At 37.0% G+C, this 18,173-nt stretch overlaps 1 protein-coding gene across 2 annotated transcripts in view; it reads right to left on the bottom strand.

The window, feature by feature from the left end:
- LAMA2 (laminin subunit alpha 2) overlaps positions 1-18,173 on the bottom strand; it is a 656,330-nt gene that overhangs the window by 177,770 nt on the left and 460,387 nt on the right. For both annotated transcript variants that reach the window (XM_053591647.1, XM_053591648.1), the window contains exon 30: positions 9,638-9,762. In XM_053591647.1, the coding sequence (XP_053447622.1) occupies positions 9,638-9,762 (125 nt within the window). The remainder of the gene's footprint in view (positions 1-9,637; positions 9,763-18,173) is intronic.

Raw genomic sequence — 18,173 nt, 5'->3', positions numbered from 1 at the left:
GCTGAGCAGAAATAGATTTCCTTACACTTCAGGCAGGTGTAAACCCCTGGAGTATCTGTTCACTGCAGTCAACTGGGTCATAGCCCTGCAGGGCTATCAGTGACTGGCTGTGACAGAGGTAAAAGGTGGGGAAGGAAGCATCAACCTTCCCAGACTGATCTATTTGCTGGGTGGGTCCTCCTGACTCCACGGAGCACTGGAGCAAGCCATATCTGAGTAGTCACCAGACCCCTGCGATCCAGTTGCCAGAGACTTTTTAAACTCTCCCACCTGAGATAGGTTCTGACTGAGACAATTGATTTGGACCTTTTGAACTGAGTCAATTGCCCGAGGACTATTCAGGTGGTGCCCTGGGTGTGTGGTTGTAGGAAGGTTTGATTTTCCTTTTCCAATTGTTGCCTGTGGGGGACAGGGTGATTTAACTGCTGGTATTTCTCCACAGCTGAGACTTCAACCCAGAGTAACTAGGGTTGAACAGAGACCAGCTCAAAACAAGACAGAACCACTTAGCCCCACCACACCAAACAGGTCCCCAGTTTCTCAGGCTATAGCACTGTACGGGTCCTCAACAAAGCTCCAGGGGAAAAATCAAACAGTGTAAAACAATCATGGGGTGGAATAAGCGGAAAAACTCTGGTAACATGAATAACCAGAATAGATCAACCCTCCCAAGGAAAGATATGGCAGATATACCTGAAGATCCCATTCATAAACAGCTGGCTGAGATGTCAGAAATCAATTCAGAATTTGGATTGCAAACAAGATTAATAGAATGGAGGAAAATTTGGAATTAGAAATTCGAAGAGCAATTCAAAAGTCGGAATTAGAAATTCGAGGAGAAATTCAAAAGTTGTCTCAAGAATTTAACGAATTTAAAGACAAAACCACCAAAGAATTTGATGCACTGAAGCAAGAATTTGCAGCCCTCAGTAACAGAGTGGAGCAAGCAGAACAAAGGATTTCTGACACAACAGACAAAGCTGTTGAATGCTCCCAAACTCTCAAAGAGAAAGAGAAATGGAGAACAAAAATGAATCATTCTCTCAGAGAGCTCTGGGATAATTTGAAGAAGACTAATATCCGCCTCATTGAAATCCCTGAAAGTGATGAGGTGGCCTCACAAGGCACAGAGGCCATTCTCCATGAAATTATGAAAGAGAATTTTCTAGACATGCCAAGAGATTCTGAAATTCAGATAGCAGACAGTTTCAGAACCCCAGCATGACTCAATCCAAATAAGACATTCCCCAAGCATATCATAATTAACTTCACTAAAGTTAATATGAAGGAGAAAATTCTGAAAGCAGCCAGACGTAAGAAATCCATTACCTACAATGGGAAGAATATTAGAATGACTGCAGGTTTCTCTGCTGAAACTTTTCAAGCCAGAAGAGGGTGGTCAACGACTTTTAATCTCCTAAAGCAAAATAACTTTAAACCCCAGATCCTGTATCCAGCTAAACTGAGTTTCATTTATGATGGAGAAATTAAATACTTTAATGACATTCATATGTTGAAGAAATTTGCCATAAACAAACCAGCTCTTCAGGATATTCTCAGACCTATCCTCCATAATGACCAGCCCAATCGTCTACCACAAAAATAAACTCACTCAGAAACTTTTGATCAAACTCCAACTTCCACAGTGGCAAAAGGATTAAAAATGTCCAATGGACTTTCGAAAAACTCGATACCCAAAATTTTTCCAGACTTATCAATATTCTCCATTAATGTGAATGGCTTAAACTGTCCTCTAAAGAGGCACAGGTTAGCTAAAACTCGGGCCAGATATTTGCTACATACAAGAGTCACATCTTACCTTAAAAGATAAATATAGACTCAGGGTGAAAGGATGGTCATCCATATTTCAGGCAAATGGTAATCAGAAAAAAGCAGTTGTTGCAATTCTATGAGCAGATACAATAGGCTTTAAACCAACACAAGTAAGGATAAGAATGGTCACTTCATATTTGTTAAGGGTAATACTCAATATGATGACATTTCAATTATTAATATTTATGCACCCAACCAGAATGTGCCTTAAATTACAAGAGAAACTCTAACAGACATGAGCAACTAGATTTCCTCTAGCTCCATAATAGTCGGAGATTTCAACACTCCTTTGGCAGTATTGAATAGATCCTCCAATTAGAAGCTGAGCAAAGAAATTTTAGATTTAAACCTAACCATCCAACATTTGGATTTAGCATATATCTACAGAACATTTCATCCCAACAAAACTGAATACACAGACTTCTCATCAACCCATGGAACATACTCCAAAATTGATCACATCTTAGGTCATAAGTCTAACCTCAGTAAATTTAAAGGAAGAGAAATTATTCCCTGCATCTTCTCGGACCACCATGGAATAAAAGTTGAACTCAGTACCAACAGGAATCTGCATACTCTTACAAAAAACATGAAGTTAAATAACCTTATGCTGAATGATAGCTGGGACAGAGATGAGATTAAGAAGAAAATTGCCATGTGGAATGTAAATGTCTTAGCAAAATAACTAAGAAAATGTCAGGAAGGCTATGTTAACTAGTGTGATGAAAATGTGTCAAACGGTCTATGAACCAAGTGTATGGTGCCTCATGACCATATTAATGTACACAACTATGATTTAATAAAAAAAAAAAAGAAAAGAAAAGAAAATTGCCAAATTTTTGGAACAAAACGACAATGAAGACACGAATTATCAGAACCTCTGGGATACCGCACAGGCAGTTCTCAGAGGGAAATTTATAGCACTGCAAGTCTTCCTCAAGAGAATGGAAAGAGAGGAAGTTAACAACTTAATGGGACATCTTAAGCTAGTGGAAAAGGAAGAACATTCCAACCCCAAACCCAGTAGAAGAAAAGAAATAACCAAAATTAGAGCAGAATTCAATGAAATTGAAAACGAAAGTATTATACAACAGATCAATAAATCAAAAAGTTGGTTTTTTGTAGAGGTCAATAAAATAGATAAACTGTTGGCTAACCTAACCTGGAAAAAAAGAGTAAAATCTCTAATCTCATCAATCAGAAACTACAAAGACGAAATAACAACAGACTCCTCAGAAACTCAAAAATTCCTCAATGAATCTTACAAGAAACTGGTTCAATGTACATAAATTTATAAGCATAATTCAGCACATAAACAAATTAAAAACCAAAGACCATATGATTCTCTCAATTGATGCAGAAAAAGCTTTTGATAATATCCAGCATCCCTTCATGATCAGGACACTTAAGAAAATTGGTAACTGATAGAGGCCATCTACAGCAAACTCACACCCAATATCGTATTGAATGAAATTAAATTGAAATCATTTCTACTCAGATCAGGAACCAGACAAGGCTGCCCATTGTCTCCACTGCTCTTTGACATTGTAATGGAAGTTTTAGCCACCGCAATTAGGGAAGAAAAGGCGATCAAGGGTATCCATATAGGGTCAGAAGAGATCAAACTTTCACTCTTCGCAGATGATATGATTGTATATCTGGAAAACACTAGGGATTCTACTACAAAACTCTTAGAAGTGATCAAGGAATACAGCAGTGTCTCAGATTACTAAATCAACATTCATAAATCAGTAGCCTTTATATATAACAACAATAGTCAAGCTGAAAAAACAGTTAAGTACTCTATTCTGTTCACAGTAGTGCCAAAGAAGATGAAACATTTGGGAGTTTATCTAACAAAGGACGTGAAAGATCTCTATAAAGAGAACTATGAAACTCTAAGAAAAGAAATAACTGAAAATGTTAACAAATGGAAAAACATACCATGCTCATGGCTGGGAAGAATTAACATTGTTAAAATGTAATCCCTATTAAAGCTCTACTGTCATACTTTAAAGATCTTGAAAAAATAATACTTCATTTTATATGGAATCAGAAAAAACCTCGAATATCCAAGATATTACTCAGAAAATAAAAACAAAGCAGGAGGAATCATGCTACCAGACCTCAGACTATACTATAAATCGACAGTGATCAAAACAGCATGGTACTGGCACAAAAACAGAGAAGTAGATGTCTGGAACAGAATAGAGAACCAAGAGATGAATCCAGCTACTTACCGTTATTTGCTCTTTGACAAGCCAATTAAAAACATTCACTGGGGAAAAGATTCCCTATTTAACAAATGGTGCTGGGTGAACTGGCTGGCAACCTGAGAAGACTGAAACTGGACCCACACCTTTCATCATTAACTAAGATAGACTCTTACTGGATTAAAGATTTAAACTTAAGACATGAAACTATAAAAATACTAGAAGAGAGTACAGGGAAAACACTTGAAGAAATTGGTCTGGGCAAGTATTTTATGAGGAGGACCCCCAGGGCAATTGAAGCAGCTTCAAAAATACACTACTGGGACCTGATCAAACTAAAAAGCTTCTGCACAGCCAAGAACACAGTAAGTAAAACAAGCAGACAGCCCTCAGAATGGGAGAAGACATTTGCAGGTTATGTCTCCGACAAAGGTTTAATAACCAGAATCCATAGAGAACTCAAATGTATAAGGAAGAAAAGAACAAGTGATCCCATTGCAGGCTGGGCAAGGGACTTGAAGAGAAACTTCTCTGAAGAAGACAGGCCCATGGCCTACAGACATATGAAAAAGTGCTCATCATCTTTAATCATCAGAGAAATGCAAATCAAAACTACTTAGAGATATCATCTAACTCCAGTGAGACTAGCCTATATCACAAAATCCCAAGACCAGAGATGTTGGCATGGATGTGGAAAAAGGGAACTCTTCTGCACTGCTAGTGGGAATACAAATTAATACATTCCTTTTGGAAAGATGTTTGGAGAACACTTAGAGATCTAAAAATAGATTTGCCAATCTTATAATTCCTCTACTAGGTATATACCCAGAAGACCAAAAATCACATTATAACAAAGATATTTGTACCAGAATGTTTATTGCAGCCGAATTGATAATTGCTAAGTCATGGAAAAAGCCCAAATGCCCATCGATTCACAAATGGATTAATAAATTGTGGTATATGTACACCATGGAATATTATGCAGCCTTAAAGAAAGATGGAGACTTTACCTCTTTCATGTTTACATGGATGGAGCTGGAACATATTCTTCTTAGTAAAGTATCTCAAGAATGGAAGAAAAAGTATCCAATGTACTCAGCCCTACTATGAAACTAATTTATGGCTTTCACATGAAAGCTATAACCCAGTTATAGGGGGAAAGGGGGAAAGTGAAAGGAGGGAGGAGGGAGGTGGGCAGAGGAAGGGTGATTGGTGGGATTACACCTGCGGTGCTTCTTACCAGGGTATATGTGAAACTTTAGTAAATGTAGAATGTAAATGTCTTAACACAGCAACTAAGAAAATGCCAGGAAGGCTATGTTAACCGGTCTGATGAAAATGTGTCAAACGGTCTATAAAACCAGTGTATGGTGCCCCATGATCGCATTAATGTTCACAGATATAATTTAATAATTAAAAAAGTAAATATTTGTTGAATAGAGGAATAAAGAATGCTACCTTATCTTCAAGGAATTCATAATTTGGCATAAAAGTCAGATACACACAAATAAAGGATGGGACACATATATTTCATCTTTTATTCACAATGTTAGAATAAAAGTAGATGTTCAATTTCTGAAAGAACATTTGATTGAAATAATGATATGAAGTTAAATGTGTTAGTTGTATATAAAATGTACAAAATATATGCTATAGTACAGATAGACTTTGTGGTACAGGTGGGGGTTGGATGGGGCTTTAAAAATGGGTTGGATTTCACAGGAATTGTCACTGGGAATGGCAAGAGCCATGATCACTGTGCATGTTTGGAAAAGAGCTGGAAACTCCAAAGTTGGCACCACTTAACAGGCAAGAGAGGACATTGAGACTGGAACAGGAGATTGAAGAGGGTTTCTGAGCCATGGCTTCTGAGCTTTCCTGGGGTAGGATGTGGAAAACTTAGCAGAGCGTGTGAGCGCTGCGTCTCTGGCACGGCTGTTAAAAGTCTACCATCTTGGGCGGCGCCTATGGCTCAGTCGGTAAGGTGCCGGCCCCATATACCGAGGGTGGCGGGTTCAAATCCGGCCCCGGCCAAACTGCAACAAAAAAATAGCTGGGCGGTGTGGCGGGCGCCTGTAGTCCCAGCTACCGGGGAGGCTGAGGCAAGAGAATCGCTTAAGCCCAGGAGTTGGAGGTTGCTGTGAGCTGTGTGAGGCCACGGCACTCTACCGAGGGCCATAAAGTGAAACTCTGTCTCTACAAAAAAAAAAAAAAAAAAAAAGTCTACCATCTTTGCTTTGGTAAGAAACAGTGAAGACTTGAAAGAGGGCTGTGGACATGAGTTGGCAATAACTCACACGCCCTACCTCTGCTTCTCACTGGCTGCGCAGAGGGAAGTCACAGAAATGAGGAAGTTCAGCCTCTTCTATCTGTTCCTTAGAATCCATTTTTATATCTCAGGAAGAAACTGTCTCTTCTTTGCCCTGGCTGCTTTCTCTGCTTCAGTCCTTCTTTTCTCACGATATGTGGGTCTTTGCTTTGTTAATTAGGCTGATGGTTCCAACTGGTGGTGGTTTCAGTGAGTCATGAAATCATTTTAGGGGCTTTTGACCAAGATTATTTCTAAAAATGTGAGGTACTAAAATTGATAAATGGTATGGTATCCACACACATAAGTTTTCAAGTTTTGGGGTACTAACTTAAGATGTAAAAAAGGGTTTCTTACAGTGGTTCGATTGATAAAGTTTGAAAGACCCCGAACTATCCATTTTAATTATATATTTTGATTCTTTCAGGGCCTTTGCATAAAAATACACTCAAATCTTATAAAACAATGGAACAAAAACAGAAAAGCACTCTGAACTGATCCTTTTAACCAATCTAGATGATAGTATTCTTTCTCTTTATTCCTGAAGTTTCTTTTTTTTTTGGTTTTGAGACAGTCTTACTCTGTCACCATAGATAGAGTGCCATGACATCATCATAACTCACAGCAACCTCAAAGTCCTGGGTTCATGGGATCCTTTTTGTCTCAGCCTTCTGAGTAGCTGGGACTATAGGTGCCTGCCATAATGCCCAGTTAATTTTTCTATTTTTAGTGGAGATGGGATCTCCCTCTTGCTCAGACTGGTCTCAAACTCCTGAGCTCAAGAGATCCACCCATCTCATAGTGGTAGGATTACAGACATCAGCCACTGTGCCCAGCCTTTATTCTTGAAATTTCTTAAAGCTGTAAACTCAAACCCTTGTAACGTAAAGTCTGCTTCCACAATTGATGGTCAGAATTTTTCATTGATTCTCATAGTTAGTTGCCGCCATATTTGCTCCATCTCTGCGTGAGAGCAGTGTGTGACGCTGTTCACTGCCATTCTCCCTTTCTTTGGTACCAGTGACATTGCTGCCTGAGTTCCCACATCTCCCTGACTGCTCCTGCCTTGGCTCTTCTTTTTCTTCTCGCTTTCCCCAAATAGGAATTCCTGCCTTTCCTTTTTTTCTATATATTCCTCTTGGGTAACACCAGCCTGGGAAATCTTATCCAACTGTAAGTCATTTATTAACTTATCTCTTCCTTCATCTGCTCTTGCAATTTTCAGACTTCCATTTCCTGCAGCTATTTGCATATTTCCATTCAGACAGATGCTTCACATCCATGTGAAACATGAATTGTCTTGCTTCTGCAGTGGCTCTCTCCTGGTTCCCTATTTCAGTTGGTGCCACCACCATTCTGGGGGGGAACCTAGCTAAAAAACTCTACACCATCTAGATCCCCATCCCTTATGTCTAATTAGTTATCAATTCCGTACACTGGTATTAAACCATTTTCTCCCATTTAGTCCCTTGTTTCTATTCTTGTTGGTATTATCCACCTTCTGGCTCTAATCATCTTTTGCCTACGTGAGTGTGCTGGCCTACGCGAGTGTGCTGGCCTTTTAATTGGTCTCTTTGCTTTTCTCCTTTGGCTGTTTCAATTCATTATACTCCATTCTGTCACAGTAGCTTTCTTGAAGTGTTGTTCTGATCATATTAACCTTTTTCTTAAAATAAGAAGTTGTAGTGTTTCCTTATTACATGGCAAATTAAATAGCTATTTCTTAGACGGGTATTTAAGGATTTCTACAATATAGCCACCATTCTCCCATTCATTTTCATCTACGATTATTCAGTTCTGTCTGAACTCCATGCTCCAACACTGTTACCTACTAGCTTTCAAACATTCCTTCTGTTTTTTGTTTTCAAACCCAAGTAATGTCCTACTATCTTCTTTAGTAAAAATCCTTCGATCCACTGTTTGAGATCTATTGTACATACTGCTCCTTCTTTTGTTTTGAAGCTTTCAAAATTAAATGTGGTATTTTGTGTCCTTGAATTCTCTTTATATTTATATCTACATTCCTTATATTTTATAGTGAGCTTCTCTAAGAAAGCGCACGCTTCTCGTGTATTTTTTATTATAGTGCTCCCACCAGGGAAGTATTCGTTAATTACTTAATTTTTCTAATCCAAATGGTTCATATTTTAATAGACAATTAAATAACATTCTCTTGTTTAAATCTGGGCCTCAGCAGTAGATTAGGGAAAGGGAGAAAAAATAATATTGTTTTTATTGTTTTATGAAAAATAAGAACATGTATATTATCTTCATCAATAGACAACTCAGCCAAAAATTTACATTTACACCCTCTAAAAAGCTTAGGATTCCAGCCAACAAGAAAGAGGAACTTACAGAGGAAAAGGAGATGATTTACATGAAAATGTTTTCATTTCGTTTTTTAGCTGAAGATGAAGAACAGTGAGTAGGCACAGGTGGAAAGATCACCCTGTCTGAATTGCTTTGTGGTCCTTTAATACCCAAGTAAGGTGTCCAGAATTCTAATTCTGAATCAACCCACATATATTCTTTTCAAAAGCAAATTGTAGAGCAAAATCACACTACCTTATTGAAGTCTATAAATCAGTTAACAGAAAGTGTAGGTAGTCTTAGCAAAAAAGATGAAAACATCTAAGGTTTTCTTCGATATATAACCCCATGCAGAATGTTCAGACAGCACTCAAAGAAGATATTCTAGTTTTTGTTTCTCCTTATGGCTGTGTTTCCATGGCACCAAGCTCAGACCATGGTGAGAGAAAGGAAGCTGTGATTCTGAGAGATATAACTTTTTTTTTTGAGCATAATAACAAGTCATCCTCCTTTAATTGTGCTGTTTTTCAATTGTTTTCTTAATAATTAGTTCTAAATCTTGAATTAAACACACAAAACAAATGGAAACAGCCACAAAAGTAATATAATATGCACCCAACTAATTCTTCATGACTGACATTATGGACAGAACTCTATGTGAACACTAGATCTATATATTTATAAAGCCATAAAGATGTGTACATGCATCATTTATTCATAAACATATCTTATGTTAATATTGGTATTTTTGTTTTAATTAATAAGCATTATTTACTCAGGACAGGATTTTTATAGGAAAAATAAACTATAGAGTATTATGCATTTATTTCTGTCATATTTTTATATTATTAAAAAATCTGTCTTAAGTTGAGATTTTTGTCTACATGGAAAAAATAGCCAAATCAGAGACAGCCCATGTGCTAGACAGATGGCGTTACTGATCAGGAAATATGGTTACATTTCTCAGTCTTACTTGTTGCTGGAAGAAATCAGAGGGCAAGCACATTGCTGACAGTCATTTGGCAATCCCTTGACAATTCCATAATATCCAAGAGCACATCGTTCACAGAAGTCACCAGCAGTGTGATGCTGACAATTCTGTAAAGGAAAAGGGAGAAAAGGTTTGTTTTTAATTTAGTGAGAGAATGTAATATATCACAAAGCCTCCCACTGGTGAGCGTGTGTGTCTGTGAACGCAGGTTCTGCCACTCCAGCACACACAGGCACACGTATGTGCACATACACTTTATCATGGACAAAGAGCTCAGATTTTGATATAATTTTTTAAAAATTTCTTTCATTTGAGAAACTTATCCTGTGCTATTGTCACTGTACTGACTATAAGAATTTTGTTTACTTTTCCCTACATCAATCTCTGTTTACATTTTTGTTACTCTAAATTGGGAAACAGACTTCAAGAATCACTAACATTTTTTATTTTTGCCGTTTATGTTTCTCCATATTCCAGGCTTTAGGCCAATGAAATGCCAGAAAAATGCTAAGATGACTGGGACCACGACACGTGCTCATCACTGAGTTTTCCAAAACCAAACTGGGGTGGAGAGCATACATGTTTCAAGAGGCAACAAGAACAAAAATGGTCAGCCTTATGAACAATGTTATTCATCTATTTCTTCCCAAATTTTGGTGATTCTTCAGAAAAACAGAGGAACCAAGCCTAAACTGACAATCTCAGGTTAATATTTTCTTCTTTAATGCTTGCATAATAGGAGATGTCAGGGTGATATGCTTAAGACATAAGGAAATGAGAGCAGTTTCTGAATAGCATGTAAGTAGTTTGGAATTACAATTCTCATGAAATAGAATTGTATTTACAACAAAACAATCGATTTCACAATAAAGACTTAGGAAGAGTATATGCAAGGCACTGAATCAGGTAAGAAAAAAAGGTAAAATAATATCCTACTTTCTGGGACTCACTTCAACTTTGGGGGGAGAGGGGGGAGGGGAAGAAACCTGACAAATAAAATGGCAGCAAGAATCCAACACTGAACGTTGTTTAGCAGAAATATGACACTTGACTTTGCGAGCTGAGAAAAAGGAAGACATAGAGGGAATTAGGAGTTGGGTTTTGCTTGATTTTATGACAGGATTTGGAGTGGTCAAAACAGTGACTTACGTTTTATAAACAATTGTCAATGAAAGAAAAGCTGAGAAGCCAAAAGGCAGCAACAAAGTAGATGGACACGTTAGTGAACTGATTTCCTGATCAGCTCAGCTGGAGCCACAGAGCTGCCTGCAGGCTCTCTGTTGAACTTGGATGGCATCCCATACGTTGAACTCTGCTTTATTCAATCCATCAAGAACGTATTTATGGTTCATGCAACGGTTGGTATGGTTTATTCACGACAAACAACAGCTGAAGTCATTTCCACCACAGAGATTGCCATGAAATTTAATCTTTTTTTTTTTTTTTTATTAGAACTTCTAGTAACTCTTTTTGGGAGTTTATGCTATTTTCTGCAGTGAAACCATGACATTGCCACAATGAATTTTAAACCATTGTTTTTTTACATTTCTTGTGCAATAGTTGAAAACATACTGGGACACTAACAGATGCCTTTTATAACTTAATGTAAAATGGATCCCGTTTTCTAATATGACAGGTACAAATCTCAAATCTTCTAATTCTCCACCTCACTCTCAGTTGATAAGAGTCCTTTATTTTCAGAGAAAAGAAAGCCCTCATTTGTTTGCTCCCTCAGATTCCTGCCAAGCAATTCTCTATCTTGTCTGTGTAATTTCCTGTCATTTTGACATTTATTTCTGTCCTTTGTCTAAAGCTACTTTCCGCCTAAACTGTTTCCTTGCCTGCTACCTCCCCACTTCCCCCCGCATCTAAATTCTCTCCTTCTTTGCTGGCTTATTCCTTAACATTTGAAGCTAGTCAAGCTTTCCCTATCTTAAAAAAAAAAAAAAAAAAAAAAAAGGGTCTGGATGGTATCAGGTTGCTTGGCAATTTCTATCCTATTTTTTATAAGCCAACATTCCTGGTCTCTATTTTTTACCTTTCATTCATCCTTTAAACAGGATTGAACCAATTCCAGTTCTTTGTTGCTAAATTGAAATTTATGAGCAAATAATCAGTTCTCATGACATGAATTTTTTGCAACCACTGACATTTCTGGATCCTCTTTCTATGAAATTCTCTCTTTTCGTGGTTTCTTTAATAGCAGGTCTGTTGATTTTTCTCCTACCGCTGTAGCTTGTCTTTCTTACTCCTGGAATCTTCCTTCCCTTTCTGGTTAGTAAGATTGATGTGCTTCATTCTAACCTTGGCTCTCAGCCATCATTTCCCTACATGTTTTACCTCGGTGATTTCACCCATTACTAGGATTTCAGCTACCTGTGTGCCAAAAATTCTACATGTTTTTATACATTCGGCCTGGATATCTCTAATGAATTCCAGACTTCCATTTCTGATTGTTTCTTGGATAGCTCTCCTCGCACAACAAAGAAGCACCTTGAATTTGAAATGTCAAAAACAAGGCTGACCTCTCCTACGTCTGCTAATCTCCACATCTTTGCCATTTCTTCTGGCATCCACTCAGTTGCCCAGGTCAGCATCCCACAGGCCTTTTGTAACCCAGATACCTACTCCATCACTGATTCCATGATTCTACTGCTCCCTGTCTCTTGACTTCCTTGTTGCTACTATTATTTTTCTGGCCACTATCATTTTTTTTCCTGGATTATGGAATAGTCTCTTAGCTAAAGATTCTATTTCCAAATTTTCTCATCCAGTGATTTCTCCATGCTGCAATCAGAGTGTTCATCCTACAGAACCCATGAAACCAGGCCCTTCTCTTCCTTGAAAGCCTGCACGCGTTCCCCACTGCCTTCAGGATGAATTACACACTCCCAAGCCTGGCCAGGAGAGATTTCATAATTGGCCCCTGCAGGGTTTCCTCTAACCACTGTTCCCTTTGCACATAAGCTATAGCCATCCAAGGCCATCAGAAATTCTCAAATAATGTAAATTGTCTTTCTCACTTCTGGGTGGGGATCTTTTATTATAGAATGTTCTTTTCCCCTTCTTACCTGGTTATCACTTATTCATTGCAGCTACCATTTTTAAATGTCACTTTCTCTGATAAACATTCCCTGATGTCCTAAGTCTGTTTAGATGTTCCTTTTAGCTCTACACAGTGCATGAAATATGGTAGGCATTCGGACGGCGTCTGTGGCTCAAGGAGTAGGGCGCCGGTCCCATAGGCCGGAGGTGGCGGGTTCAAACCCAGCCCCGGCCAAAAAAAACACACAAACACAAAAAAAGAAATATGGTAGGCATCCAACAACTGTTCTGAATGACTGAATGGCTGAATGCATGTTCTAGGCAGTATAGATAAAAACTGGTCAGGCTTTTTAAGATGAAGAAGGCCAAGTTTCAAGTCTAATTACAGGAAAGTTGTTAGCCAGGGAAAATGATTTGTCATATTTTGATATTGATTTAAGTACCATAATTCTCTCTTATTCAACCATCCAGAGGAACCATCATTTTTTAGCAATAAAATAGCCATTCCATATTTAACAGTAGCATAGTGAGAGATAATGGCTCCAAGATAAAATAATTATCTCTGAATTCTAGTCTCAAATCATTCAGCAAGGTGTCATGCTGATGAATAAGTGTTAACTGGGGAGTGTTTTAAGAACATACTTTAGAGTTATAGAAATGAACAATGTGCCAAAAATATATGAAATCCTCAAACATAATTTGCAGCATTTTGCTTTTGTAATAAAATCACTGAATAATGAGTTATTTTATGTAACCAAATGTGACATGAATAACTGAATCAAAATACTTAAATCGATGATCATTACTAAAAATATGTAGAGATTAAAAACTATGGTTTTGTTTCTCTTATACCTGCAGTTTTATATAATTTCTTCACAGAGGAAGAAAATATTTCCTAGAGTTGCTGACATACTAAACTTGGTTAATCAAATCACTTGTCCTGGTTAGAGCTACAAACACAACACATAAATCATGACTCTATTTTTGAAAGTTTTACATAGGACTTTCCTGCATGCTGTGTAATAGGTATATAATATTTTCTTTTGTATAGAAATTAGCCTTTGAGGTAAATTTCTACATCCTGGATGCCTAATTAGAGTTTAATTATATTCTCAAGAGGGTATATACTAGTATCTTTTCAATAATAGATTAAAATATATAAGATTTGTAAGGTTTTTGCTGTGTACATTAGAAAGCTGGTGGTATATATTCCTTCTGCCAAATCAAATGAATACAGTATTAATATTACAGTATCTTAGACCTAAGGTAAAAAGTTACTTAGCCTTACTTTCGTCCTCTACAGGGATGCCTTCTATTATTCTTTCCTGGAGAAATCATTAAAGGCATGCCTTCTTTTGAGTCAGACCTTTGCATCTTGCATAACTATACACTATGAAGTTTTCCTGATTTCACTCTAATTTTCAGTCAGTAATCCAAGTTTTGCCTTCTGAAGCTATGCAGAGTAAGTCTAATTCCCTTTTTCCAGCGACTGTTCTCAGTAAGACTAGTATTACTTCCTAAATCTTTTCTTTCAAGCTAAATATTTAACGACCCTAGTTACTGATAACTACTGCTAAAACACAGCACAAGTCTCTAGATGGGACTTGAAAACACATCAAATGTTCTTTCTTCCTTAATGTGCATCTTGCACAAATAGTAATACTCTGTGTTGGCCCCTAGCAATCTACAATCAAGTAAAAACTCCTATTGCACGTGAATTGCTAATATATACCGTTTCCTTTATTCTTTTCCTTAAGCACTAGGCAGTAAGCTCCTGGAGGACCAGGTCCATGCAGTATACATCCTTACATTCCCAGCACCCACCATCAGGCTGCTTATCACAAATGACAATTAATACTTGCCACAAGAAAGAATGAACAAGTGAGCTACCTAAGTTCAAACCTTTTCTACTAATTTCATCTTGTTAATTGTAACTCCTAGTTACAACTGTTGACATCTTTTCCCACCAACACATTAGGTAACACTTCCTGTTTTATGCCATATGAACATTTGAAAGTTCCAAATAATTGATGGGTATATTTTTTTGTTTGTTTTTGTAGAGACAGAGTCTCACTGTACCACCCTTGGTAGAGTGCCATGGCGTCACACAGCTCACAGCAACCTCCAACTCCTGGGCTTAAGTGATTCTCTTGCCTCAGCCTTCTGAGCAGCTGGGACTACAGGCGCCTGCCACAACACCCGGCTATTTTTTTGTTGTTGTTGTTGCAGTTTGGCCCGGGCTGGGTTTGAACCCGCCACCCTCGGCATATGGGGCCGGTGCCCTACTCACTGAGCCACAGGCACCGCCCATCCAAATAATTGATGGATATTTTGAACACAGCTGTTATCAAACACACAGTCTTTGGCTCGTAACCAGAGACCTCTCTAGAGCATACTATGGGCTACATTCTTTTTAGCAACTTATACTCCCATCAACCTATCAGCTCCAACATCCAGCCCATATTTTTACACTCAGTTGCAAGGATATCATGAAACAGTCCATCAAATGCCTATTTAAACAAACCAAGATCTGAATCATAGATATGGCCTTTACTGTTTTATGACTTAAGCAATTTATTATTTCTCTCAGCCTCAGTTTATCAACTGTAAAATAAAAAACAATCATGTCTACTTCATAAATTTATTGCAGGAATAAGTTAGAAAAATCTATGTACAGTGGGCAGTTCTGTTTCTGGTACATATATACGCTTGGACACATGCTAGCTGTTGCTATTTTTTCTTTATTTGAGATTATGATGTATCACACTGTCTGATAAATTTGATATTGCACTGGAATCTGACACCCCAGGATCTTATATGTTATGAATATAGTAACCGTAGCACTTAGGTTGATGTATGTTATTGAGCACTGCTTAGTTTTTCTACAGTTGATAGATATTGGTTAAGTAACCAATCCTTGATTTTCACTGGACATGATAATCAATCTGTTTCCTACTTTTTATTTTTCTTTATAAAAACTGGAGAAAACATTTCACTGCTTCCTATCTTCTGACAAATTTCATATTCTCATGATTTCTCAAATATTTTTCAGACATGGCCCTTAATCACTATTGCAGATTGTATCAAAACTCTAGGATATAATTCACTTGAGCTTTCAAAGTCAAACTCATTTAATCAGCTAAGAAGAGTGTGTTTACTCTTTCACAATCTGGAGAAAATATCTCATAGAAGATTTGAAACCTGTTTTTAATACTTTTGGGCCAAGGCTTTATATGTTGCTTATATTTTCTTAGCATGAATTTCAGAGCTGTAATAAGATGGTAATAATCCCTATTTTGGCAAAGTTGTTTGATAGACTAAACAAGGTTTACAGAACACGTTAAACATAGTAGATTCTATTAAATCTGTAGATTCACAATAAGCCTGTCTATTTACTGAAGATATGGCTAATTGCTTACCCACAGATACTGATGATGTTTCAGTCAGCAGAGTAGATCAATAATAGGGATTATTGTTTATTCTTTTATTTTTTAAATAAGAATTTTGATATAGTTTATTTTCACAAAATATTTAATTTTTAAAAAGTTCTTTGAAAAAAAAAAACAAAAAAATAAAAAGTTCTTTGAACTAGTGGAGGCTTCATTATCCCCCAAATAGGAGTAATGATTCTGACCATGGCATATAGTGATGATTGAATGAGAATATCACCTATCTGTGTGTATATGTATACAAATTAGTGTGAGTTTGTTTACTTCCCTCCTCCCCACCTTGGGGTTCACTATCACATAGGGTTTACTCTTCTATTTTGAAAAAGAAAAATTCTTTAAGGGCAACAATGACTGAGTTATTGACAATAAGATGACTATGTGTAGTCATCTTATGAGGCTGAGGATGAAGCTACAACTCTCTTGCAAGTGTCATTAGGTATTATGAAGAACACAGTTAAAAAGTGTTGTGGGTTTCTTTGAAATATTTAGCCTATAAAGTTTTCTACAGTTATATTTCCTCTCCATGCCACATTTTTAGAGACATGTGAAAAAAAAGAAAAAATAAAAAAAAGGAGTGACGGTACTGTCTCCAAATATTATCACGTGGGGGTTAAGGCTTGCTATGATCTGAACATTTGTGCCTTGCAAAAATCCTATGTTGAAATCTTATCCCATCACATCTTAGTGCTAGGGGCTGGGCTTTTTGGAGGTGATTGGGTGATGAGCGTGTAGTCCTCCTGATTGAGATTAGAGCCCTTAGAAAAGAGACTCCAGAGAGCTACCTAGCCCCTTCCAAACAGCAAATAGGCCTTCCTCAGATACTAAATTTGCTAGAGCCTTGAATTTGGACTTCCCAGCCCTCATACTGTGAGAAATAAACTGCTGTTGTTTGTAAGTTACCTAGTTTATGATATTTTGTTATAGCAGCCTGAATGGACTGAGAAAATCTAGCATAGTGCTAGACATAAAAATGGTTTTCACAGCTTTTGATCAATTATTAACTAATTTTTGATTATGAATGGTAGATAACATACATGGTTATTATCATCTTTATGATGATGATCATCATCATAATTGCTTTTATAGATCTTAACCATGTACTAAGTAGTGTTCTAAGTCTTTTATTTAGTATTTTATTGAATCCGTACAAAAAAATCAATGAGTGAGTACTATTAATATTTTCATTTTATACATGAGGAATCTAAAACAGCACTAGGTTAAAAATATTGTAGATTCACATAGCCAATAAAGGGTAAACACAGAATTTGAGTCAAGGCAGTATGACTGTAGAGTTCACCCTTGTCAACATTGCAAAGCAGAGGGCACCACACTGCCTAATAGACATGACACAGCACTGTGACCCATATTACACATAAAGTCAACTGGTTTCTGAAGTTCCAGCTTGGGAATAATCATAGCTATTTCCTATTTGCCTCACAAGGCTATTTCAAATATGAACAAAGTTGTTTAAATTCAAAATCATGAGTTCCCTACAATATAACAATTTATAGTAACTGTTTGATGGAAATATCCATTTATTTTTCATTTCACTAGGGATTTCTCAGAAATAGATCTGCACTTAGAATTGGGATTTGTTGTTGTTGTTGTTTTTTATTCTTTTTATTATTATTTTTTTTTTGAGATGGCATCAATATTGCCCAGGCTGGTGGCAACTCCTGGGCTCAAGGGATCCTCCTGCCTCAGCCTCCTGAATAGCTAGAATCACAGGGCCAAACCACCACTCCTGGCTAACATTTAGGCTTGTTAAGGAACAAATAAGCTATAATAGCCAATTGGTCAAAAGAGGACAATAAAAAGACAATAACTTTTATCCTCTTAAAATTGAAATTATAAATCCTTTATGAATGTTTCTAAATTAAATTATATAATACAAACATATACTTGTTTAAAAATGCCAGTGAAGACTGCATAAGAAGGAAAAATACATTTAACTTCATTTCATACAAATTAACTTCCTCCCCCAAAATAACCAATTGAATTTTATAAGCAAGTAGATGATTAAA

Source organism: Nycticebus coucang, chromosome 5 (assembly GCF_027406575.1).
Source record: "Nycticebus coucang isolate mNycCou1 chromosome 5, mNycCou1.pri, whole genome shotgun sequence".
NCBI classification, from domain to species: Eukaryota; Metazoa; Chordata; class Mammalia; order Primates; family Lorisidae; genus Nycticebus; species Nycticebus coucang.
This window is presented reverse-complemented; position numbering and strand designations above follow the sequence as displayed.